We start from the raw sequence: 11141 nt of genomic DNA, 5'->3' as shown, positions 1-11141 counted from the left end.
TAAGAGGGAATGGATGAGATGATGTTAAAACAAAAAAGGAAGAAAAAATGGTGCTTTTAGGGACAAACAATTGATTAAATGGAAATTACCTTTGCACCCATTTAAAAAACCAAGGCTAACTGCTACAATGTCATACTTCAATCAGAGAGTCTGATAATTTCTCTTTAGGTAAGATAAACAATAGCCAGAAAATAACCCAGGTTATTTGGCAAGTCTTCAGCAGAGTAGAGAAGGAAACTTGGAAAGAAGAAGGCTTATGAACTTTGGTACCTTAGGCTACTGAAAACCCACATCCAGAACGTCCACCTTCTGACATCATGGTCAGCTCCTGCTGCAGCTCCTTCTGCTCTCACCAGAGGCGTGGTTAAGACCTCTACCAAGAGATCTGCTGCCATACCAGCTGCTGCCAGAGCACCTGCTGCAAGACCATTTGCTGCTGCTGCAGCTTCTGTGGGTCCAGTTGCTACTATCCAGTCTGCTGTCACACCACCAATCTCCTGTGGATCCTGTTGTTGAATTTCACTCCTGACCACCAGCCTGAGTCAACCGCCGTGTTGAAAACATAGTCCTTTTAAGGAGAAGGGTTATCTCTAAGCTGTCTCCCCTGCCTTCAGACAGAGAGGGCTAACTATCTCTAAACAAACAAATGACCATAGAACTGTGGCTCAGTTAGACCAGAATCCCAAGCCTATGATACCTGCACTTGTTTTGACCTTGACAGTGACTTCCTTATGATACATTAATTAGGTCTGAAAAACATTAATATTCTTGTTGGCATAAACAGTTGGGCCACATTCAAACTAAGTACAAAAGTCCTGTTATAAATAGGAAAATGATAAAACCACAATCATAGCAGAGACTTTAAACACTCTATTTCAAAAACGGTCATTTGAAGAAGAAAAGTAAACAAAGATATGGAGAATTTGAGTAAAATCATTAATAACTTAGATGGAATGGATATTTTTATACCATCTTATGCCTAACAAATAGAATTTTCATAATTTTTATATATACCCCAGTCATAAAATATGTCCATAAAAATATATTCTAAATATGTTCTTGTATCCTTTCTTCCATCCCCTCTTCCCTCCTTCCTGAATAATTCGGTCTAAATGGAAAGTAGGTGTCTGCATGGGATAGGGATGGCCTAAAGAAATAACATTCTTAATTTCTTTTGTTAAAATTAACATCATTTTTCACATACAGAGAAATTGCAAGAATAGGTCAAAGAGGTTTCTTTGGTGATAAAAAGAAAGTGATGCTTCACTGCCTCTAAGCATGAGTGTGTGTTGCCTACATCAAGGGCTTTCCCTTCTATAACCCCAATAGAATTTAAAATCAGGCTTTATTCTTGCAAACAATGTTGCAAAGAATACCAGTGAACTTATATCTTGGAGCGTATGTATAGGTGCATGTGTTGAATACATTTCTAGAAGTGAAACGGTTCAATCAAAACACATGCACATTTCAAAATATGGTAAATTAATTCAAGATACTGTTAAATTTCAGATTCTGTTAATTACCATCTAAAGAAGTTGCCTCAATTTAGATCCCTGCCAACTGTGTATTAAAATGTCAATTTCCTTATAATTTTACTAATTTATTGAAGTTTTTAAACTTAAATATTTTACATTTGTCATCGCAAATAGCAAGTATTCACTGCCATATCCCCAGAGCATGCAGTAGAAGCTGGCACACAGTAAGTATTCAGTAGATGGTTTGATGAATGAATAAGTTGTTCAGTTAAGCAATGGCAACAAAAGCCAAAATTGACAAATGGGATCTAATTAAACTAAAGAGCTTCTGCACAGCAAAAGAAACTACCATCAGAGTGAACAGGCAACCTACAGAATGGGAGAAAATTTTTGCAATCTACTCATCTGACAAAGGGCTAATATCCAGAACCTACAAAGAACTCAAACAAATTTACAAGAAAAAAACAAACAACCCCATCAAAAAGTGGGCAAAAGATATGAACAGACACTTCTCAAAAGAAGACATTCATACAGCCAACAGACACATGAAAAAATGCTCATCATCACTAGCCATCAGAGAAATGCAAATAAAAACCACAATGAGATACCATCTCACACCAATTAGAATGGCAATCATTAAAAAGTCAGGAAACAACAGGTGCTGAAGAGGATGTGGAGAAATAGGAACACTTTTACACTGTTGGTGGGACTGTAAACTAGTTCAACCATTGTGGAAAACAGCGTGGCAATTCCTCAAGGATCTAGAACTAGAAATACCATTTGACCCAGCCATCCCATTACTGGGTATATACCGAAAAGATTATAAATCATGCTGCTATAAAGACACATGCACACGCATGTTTATTGTGGCACTATTCACAATAGCAAAGCCTTGGAATCAACCCAAATGTCCATCAGTGACAGACTGGATTAAGAAAATGTGGCACATATACACCATGGAATACTATGCAGTCATAAAAAAGGATGAGTTTCGTGTCCTTTGTAGGGACATGGATGCAGCTGGAAACCATCATTCTCAGCAAACTATCGCAAGAACAGAAAACCAAACACCACATGTTCTCACTCATAGGTGGGAACTGAACAATGAGATCACTTGGACACAGGAAGGGGAACATCACACATTGGGGCCTGTTGTGGGGGTGCAGAGGGATAGCATTAGGAGGTATACCTAACGTAAATGATGAGTTAAAGGGTGCAGCACACCAACATGGCACATGTATACATATGTAACAAACCTGCACATTGTGCACATGTACCCTAGAACTTGAAGTATAATAATTTGAAAAAAATCCTTAAATTATGAGTGAGACTCAACATCTTTCAGAAGCTCAAAAGGCATTTAAATTTCTTTTTTCAGTGAAATGACTGTTAATATGCTTTACTCAATTTTCTGTTTGGTTGTTGGCTTTTTTTTTTCTCATTGAGGTGTAAGAGGTATTCATACATTAAGAAAATTAGCTCATTTATTTTTAGATTGGCTAAGGTATTATAATTTATTTTCAGCTTGCTCTTTAGCCTTCTTTCTCAATCAGGCATTTAAATTTTTTTCTGTTGCAAATTTTTTCAATCCTTGTCTTCATTGCTATTAAGTTTTTCTGTATTAGAAAATCCACTCCACTTCTAATATTTTAAGACAATTTCTGCTGTTTTCTTCTAGTCATTTCACAGTTTATTTTTCTCAGAAGAATCTTCAGAAAACAAGAAACATCATCCCATTTGAGGACTGCTGTGATACACACAGTTTCCAGGATGACACACAGAATGCTGAGTTCTAAGTGATCTGTCACCTGACAATCGGCTGGATGAGTAAGATTACAAGTATTTGAAATTAGGTGACACATAGAAGAAGACAAGAGGAGGAGGAAAGACTGGATTGGCCAAATCCTAACACAGAGAAAGAATAAAAGTGCATTCCACCTTTTATACAGATTTTTTTTTCCCACAATTAACCAATTTCATAATTGCCTATCTATTAAGATAAATAAAAACAAGGAAATAGCTTTTATGTGGTGACAGCAGCTCCTCGGCTGAGTATAAAAGTGGACATGGGATAAGGGGACTCCCACATTCGAAAAACTCACAGTCTTGGAAACCTACCCAGAACCTCCACCCTCTGACACCATGGTTAACTCTTGTTGTGGCTCTGCCTGCTCCGAACAGGGCTGTGATCAAGGCCTCTGCCAAGAGACCTGCTGCCGCCCCAGCTGCTGCCAGACTACCTGCTGCCGCCCCAGCTGTGTTGTATCCAGCTGCTGCCGCCCATCCTGCTGTCAGACTACCTGCTGCCAGACCACTTGCTGTCGCCCCAGCTGCTGCCGCCCAGTCTGCTGTCAGACCACCTGCCACCCCAGCTGTGGTGTGTCCAGCTGCTGCCGCCCAATCTGCTGTCAGACCACCTGCCACCCCAGCTGTGGTGTGTCCAGCTGCTGCCGCCCACTCTGCTGTCAGACTACCTGCTGCCGTACAACTTGCTGCCGCCCCAGCTGCTGTGGATCCTCTTATTGAACCTCATATTGGACTATCAACCATGAGCCAGCCACCATCACACCAATATGAAAGTGTCATTTATACCAACTTGTCCATGTGTTAAATGGCCACCAGCTTTATTATCCTGTTATTCCACTAAGCAACTGGTGAAAGGGCATCCATCTACATTTCATACCACTCATTTTTTCTGTGGATCTCTTTCCAGTATTCAGACCTCAGATGCATGATGCAGCTGGACTAAACCTCTAAGTCTCTGATTGTTATGCTTGACTTGACCTTCAAAATTACATATTAACTGTTCTTCAATAAATACTATCTTAACATCAGAAATTCTATTTTCTTTTTTCAATTATTTTTGAGCATTGGTTGTCAGTTTATTTTTTAGCATTATTTCTCTCAAGATAAAGACAAGTTTGGGTTCCCCCATGACCAGGAAAGAAAGCTGATTTTGTAAATATAATCTAATGCCTATATTATAGAAAGGACTTCATAAATTTTTCAAAAGAAGATAACTCACTGTATTTAACTAACAAAAGTTTCGTATTCAATCAATAAAATGATTGATTATCTGTCATGTTCATTGCACTGTTGGGCTCTGGAGATCACATCAAGATTTGGGAGGCACAGGAGCTTCCTACAAGGAGCTCACCATCTAATCTTGGAAATAAGAAGAAAGAGCAAAGGAGATAGATTATGTTGGGTAGTATTGATCAGAGGAGAACTTTCCGTCTTGGAGAAGAGTAAGACGTAAGGAATAGATATATACACACATTTAATAATAGAATGAGTTAAGTCAGTACAGGGAAGATGTACAGGTCACAGACCCATGAAATGAAGAGGAGGAAAATGTTTACATTCTTATAAGGACAAGAGTGAGACGAGCTAAGAAACAGTTGCTGTTGACCAAATGTGGCGGAGGTTAAACTTCGCTGGCCTCATCCCATCACCTCTATGTTAATGACATGAAAGTCATAGGCAAATGAGGAAGCTCTTAGTCAAAGGTGGAGCCACACATGGACAAGGAAATATCCTCTTTGGGGAAGAGTCAGGGAGGAGTTGAGTAAGGGTTTGAATGGTAGGCAATGGTAGAGTTGTAAAGGAGAAGGACTCAGGCTGTAATTTTAAGCTGTGAGCTAAGAACGCACTCTTGGGATATGCTTAGACTCTACAGGCTTCTTGTATCTCAGGTAAGCTTGGTCATATTCAGGCAAGCAAAACGTATGTCTCCTGTAGCCACATGGCTTTGCTTGTTCTGCCTGATGTCACTTCTACATGAAAAAAATATATACTTGAGCAAAATACAGGAGTCAATAGAATAAAAATTATCCTAAGGAAAGGACCAAAAAAATTATAGATGTTCTAAAATGGGGAAATAATATCCCTTTCAGTAATGATAATAATCATGAAGGATCATAAAATACGGGCAGGAGTGCAGTAAGCGGTAATGCCAAGCCTGTCAAGGTGAAGCATAGATGCAGTGGAAAGTAATTGCAAATGATGGGGGAGCCACTCAGCTCATGGGTAGACAGCAGGAAGGTAAAGCGAGAAATATTGGTAGATTTCTCATTTTGATTAGTATAATTGCCATAGTAATGCATTTATACTTAAATACCAATTACTGTCCACACTTGTCTGGGATAGGTGAAGCAAATTGTCAAGAAATGTTATGTGTTGTCTCTACAGCTTGTGTTGCCGTGTTTAGAGCAGCCTCTCATCTCCCCATGACAAGTGAATGTCTTACCCAAGGCAGCCTAGCTCCAAGGCAGACCTCTGGTTGTTTTCTCTGTTCTTTAGCAACTGCTTTCCCTTTGGAAGTACAAACTTATCACAGTTTCTCATGTTTTCGAGATAATTGCCATTCCATAACCAAATAATATCAAATGGCCAAAGAGTTAAGGACTTTAGTTAGAAGCAAAACTTAGACAAGGACGAAGAAGAAAATGGCAAAAATTAAAGTACATTATCATATCAGTAGAGCAATATGGCATTAGCATCATAAAGAAAGTCACAATCTTTTTTTTTTTTTGAGACGGAATCTCAGAATCCCGCTCTGTCGTCCAGGCTGGAGCGCGTGGCCTGATCTCAGCTCACCGCAAGCTCTGCCTCCCGGGTTCACGCCATTCTTCTGCCTCAGCCTCCCGAGTAGCTGGGACTACAGGCGCCCACCACCAAGTCTGCCTAATTTTTTTGCATTTTTAGTAGAGATAGGGTTTCACCGTGTTAGCCAGGATGGTCTCGATCTCCTGACCACGTGATCCGCCCGCCTTGGCCTCCCAAAGTGCTGGGATTACAGGCGTGAGCCACCGAAAGTCACATTCTTAAATTCAATATTTGATTAGTAGTCATTTACACTGAGGCAGTCATTGCTGTCTCATTAAGATTCTCATTGCACATTTCTTGCTTGTTAATACTCAGGCAAGTGTACACACATCTGTTTCAAATGGCAAGGGCTGAGAAATCTGTCAATGCAAACTCTGTATGATTGTGATTTTGTTCCTTTATCATAAACAGTTTTGTAGTATATAAAAACTGCATTTGTTTTGTTTAACTTTAATTTCGTTACTACTTATGCCAGTTGCATCAATCAAAATATGGAATATTTCCATCACCACAAGAATCTCTAATGTTGTCCTTTTATAACCACACACACTTCCCTCCCACTTCCACCTTCTTGTTAACTCCTTGAAATCACTGATTTGTTCTCCATTTCCGTAATTTTCTCATTTCAAGAATTACATATAAATGGAAACATATAGCATGAAACTTTTTGGACTTGCCTATTTCACCCAGCATAATTTTCCGTTGATTCATCCTGGCTATTGAGTGTATCAATAGTGCATTCTTTTTTGTCACTGAGAAATATTCCATAGTACAGAGATACCACAGCTTGTGTAACCATTCACCCACCAAAAGACATCTGGTTGTTTCCAGTCTTTGGCTATGGTGAATGAAGTTGCTATAAACATTCATGAACAGGTTATGGTGTACACATGTCTTCATTTCTCTGATATAAATGTCAAGGAGTGCAATTGCTAGGTCTTATGAGAGTTGCATATTTAGTTTTCCAAGAAACTGCCATTTTTCCAGAATGGCTATACCATTTTACATTCCCACCAGGAATGTATGAGTGATGCAATTTCTCCACGTCCTTATTAGCATTTGGTGGTGTCTCTTTTTTATTTTAGCAGCTATGATAGGTGTGTAGTGATATCTCCCCTGGTTTTAATTTGCATTTCCCTAAGAGCTCATGATGTTGAACATCTTTTCATGTGCTGCTTTGCCATTCGTATAAATTCTTCAGTGAAATAACCCTTCGTGTCTTTTGTCCATGCTCAAATTGGACTCTGCTTTTTTATTGCTGAATTTGAGAGTTCTTCATATATTCCAGAAACTAGTACTTTGTCAGGAATGTGGTTGACAAATACTTTCTGCTACTCTATAGTCGCCTTTTCATCTTCTTAACAGCATGTTTCACAGAAAAAAGGTTTTTAATTTTCACGAAGTCCAATTCATCAATTTTGTCATTTATGAATTGGTATTTTCAATGTTAAGAGTAAGAAATATTTGTCTAGCCCTAGATGCCCCAAATCTTCTCCTATGTGTTTTCTCCTAAAAGTTTTACAGTTTTATGTTTTACACTTAAGTCCATGGTGCATTGTGACTTACGTTTGTAATGAGGTGTGAGATTTAGGCAGAAGTTTGTGTGTGTGTGTGTTTTTGTTTGGGGGATATGTATGTCCAATTTCTCCAGTGCCATTTGCTGAGAAAGGCTATCTTCCTCTATTGAATGACTCCTTCACCTTTGTCAAAAATCAGTTGGGGCTGGGCTTGGTGGCTCCTGCCTGTAATCCTAGCACTTTGGGAGGCTGAGGCAGGAGGATCTCTTGAGGGCAGGAGTTCAAAACCAGCCTGGCCAACATGGTGAAACCCTGTCTCTACTAAAAATACAAAAAATAGTCAGGCATTGTGGTGGGCACCTGTAATCCCAGCTACTCAGGAGGCTGAGGCACGAGAATCACTTGAACCTGGGAGGTGGAGGTTGCAGTGAGCTGAGATCATGCCATTGCACTCCAGCCTGGGCAACAGAGCAGAATCTGTCTCAAAAAAAACAAAAATCAGTTGGGCATATTTGTGTAGGTATGCATCATCACCGTCTTTTAATTGGTAATTCTATTCCTATCATATTTATTGTAATATATTTAGCCTCAGTTTTTAAAAGCGCTTTATTGATATGTAATTCACATACTGTTTAATTCATCATTTAACATATGTAATATATTGTTTTTACACAAACAACTTTGTGCAACCATCACCATAATTTAATCCTTCCTTTCTTGCTTTCTCCCTCCCTCCCTCCCTCCCATCTTTCTTTCCTTCCTTCCTTTCTTTTTCTCTCTCTCTCGCTCTCTCTTTTTCTTTCTTTTTCCTTTTCTTTCTTTCTTTCTTCCTTTCAAGATAGGGTCTCTGTAACCCAGGCTGGAGTGCAGTGGCACAGTCATAGCTCACTGCAGCCTTGAACTCTGGGACTCCAGTGATTCTCCCACCTCAGCCTTCTGAAGAGCTGGGACTACAGGTACATGCCACTACACTCAGCTAAATTTTTTTTATTTTTTACTTTTTGTAGAGATGAGGTCTCACTATGTTGCCCAGGCTGGTCTTGAACTCCAGGCCTCAAGTAATCCTCCCACCTTTGCCTCCCAAAGTGCTGGGATTACAGGCATGAGCCACTGTGCCTAGCCCTTGATTTCTTTCTATTATATTAAGTGGATTTTTTCTTGTTTAACATATTAATTTCTTTGAGTGTGTGTGTGTATGTATGTGTGTACAGTCTAAGGCTTAAGATATGCACCTTAATTTATCAGAATGTACTTCACGTTTATGCTGACTTAGTTTCAGTGAAATATAGAAACTTTATTTTTATGTAGCTCCAGCTCCTTTCCATTTTTGTGCTATTACTACTATATATGTCTATTATGTAAAAGTCCAACAATATGTTCTTATAATTATCACCTTATGCAATTCTATGTCTTTCAAACAAGCTGAGTAAAGAGTAAAGACTAAGTATATATTTGCAGAGTTACATTAACCTTTTTATTTGACCATTCTCTTCATTTCTTCCTGTGGATTTGTTCCCATCTGGTATCATTACCCCAGTCCAATAGCTTTGCTCCCATGGATTTCCTTTGCATTTACCTCTCCAGTTATTATAGAACCAACAATACAATTATTTCCACACTGTTTTATGCAATTGCTTTTTACATCAGTTAAGAGAGGAGAGGAAATGTGAAAATACATACAATTTTGCTTCACAGCCGTCTGACCTCCAGAGCTGATCATAATCCCAGAACTCTTCAGCTGCCTCTCCACCAGCTGTGTGTATTTAACTTTTGACTTCTTTGCTTGTATCAGGCTTCTATCTCAGAGCTACCAACCTCACAATCTCCATGGTTTCTGACAATCCCCTTAGGCCTGGAGTTCTCCATGGTTTGTATCAAATAAAGTCAATCTCCTCAGGCGGAACTATGAAACCCTAGTCTTTAAGGTCTGCCTTTACCTCCAGACAGAATCCCTGTGACACTGCACTGGGACTATGATAAGGACCCACTTTTTCCAAGATGACCTCCCAACCCTGCTAGTGAACACTTAGGTTGCCCTGCCCTCACTTCATCCTCTCAGCTTGCCCCTCCTGAAAGGTGGTACCTCTTCCCCATCAGCAAGATGAGGTAGAGGTGATGAGATTTTGCTTCACAGAAGACAAATAAACTCGACCTAGTGTAATCAGGGGGGCTTAGTACTTTTACTGGATAGAAAAGAACCAGGTGCATCCACTAGTGCACCTCTCTGCAAGGACACTAAATCAGTGAGCTTCCCAATAATTGCAGATAACAAGCAGAAGAAGGCACTTCTGCCCATGTGCTGGGTCTCCATGTGGCTCAGGGAAGTAGCCACTCTCATCTAACAACAAGGCGACTGGTCTTCGACCCACACAAGCTCCAGCAGAAATACTGATTTCCTCTCAAGTCATAAATTCTTAGTCTTTCCCATTTTGTTCTATTAATAAAAAGCCTGGCTTATGATTATATATTTTACAGAGCCCTACTCCTGATTTATCTTCTCGAGAAGACAAAGTCACAGATGTATTTTATTTTAGGCGATATTCTCATGGATGGAATTGCACCAGCAAGGAGTTGAAAAGTCATGGCCCTGGACCCTCTCTCCTGGGCATCTTCCCAGAACATGTTTGGCAGGGTTTTTTTTTTGTTTGTTTGTTTTGTTTTTGTTTTTTTTTAAAATAAATACAGATTTCTAGGCTGCACTACTGGGTATTGTGTATCACTTTGTTATTTCAGAGGGACAATAATTTAATTTGCAATTTTGGTCCTTAATAAAGTGATATTGCCTATAAGAACAAGTTAATGACATGGCGAAATATGCCAAATCCATTGCTTGGAATTTCTTTCCCCAACTCACGAACCCCTGTCTTCACTTGCAGCCATGTCCTTCCTCATTGCTCAAATGTGACTCTCTGTGGGGACATTCCTCTGCTTCTTTGCAAGCCCTCATGCCAGCATTCCACAGTGGGGATTACTTCATTCCCATTGACTTTCTTCAGCTGCCACCCCATCTGCTGTGTGTCCTGAACCCATATTTCCAGACTAGGCTTTGGTTGAGTCATGGTTGAAAGAGGAATGTATGGACACCTAGTAACAAATTGTCAGTCCCATGACAGCCAACTGGAGTAGAGAGCTGCATTCTGGAAAATTAGATGACACACACAAGGAAGGATGACAAGAGCTGATTTGGAAGAAAAAATAGTAGATTAAAATATATCATAGAAAAATATATTATATCTGACATTGAAAGAAAAATGTTTACAATTATCTAATTTAATATTTGATTCTTGGGGGGAGGTTCCAAGATGGCCGAATAGGAACAGCTCCAGTCTACAGCTCCCAGCGTGAGCGACGCAGAAGACGGGTGACTTCCGCATTTCCAACTGAGGTACCAGGTTCATCTCACTGGGGCTTGTTGAACAGTGGGTGCAGCCCATGGAGAAGGGCGGGACATCGCCTCACCCGGGAAGCGCAAGGGGTTGGGGAATTTCTTTTCTTAGCCAAGGGAAGCCTTGACAGAAGGCACCTGGAAAATCGGGACACT

At 39.8% G+C, this 11141-nt stretch overlaps 1 protein-coding gene across 1 annotated transcript; it reads left to right on the top strand.

Annotated features, from left to right (window-relative positions):
* The first annotated feature begins 3560 nt into the window (after positions 1-3560).
* Positions 3561-4313, top strand: LOC105472181 (keratin associated protein 4-1). Its single transcript, XM_011725203.2, has one exon. It carries the CDS (start codon positions 3618-3620, stop codon positions 3999-4001), a length of 384 nt encoding a protein of 127 aa, XP_011723505.2. The 5' UTR covers positions 3561-3617; the 3' UTR covers positions 4002-4313.
* Positions 4314-11141: the final 6828 nt, after the last annotated feature.

The sequence above is a fragment of the Macaca nemestrina genome, chromosome 17 (assembly GCF_043159975.1).
Source record: "Macaca nemestrina isolate mMacNem1 chromosome 17, mMacNem.hap1, whole genome shotgun sequence".
Taxonomy (NCBI): domain Eukaryota; kingdom Metazoa; phylum Chordata; class Mammalia; order Primates; family Cercopithecidae; genus Macaca; species Macaca nemestrina.
This window is presented reverse-complemented; position numbering and strand designations above follow the sequence as displayed.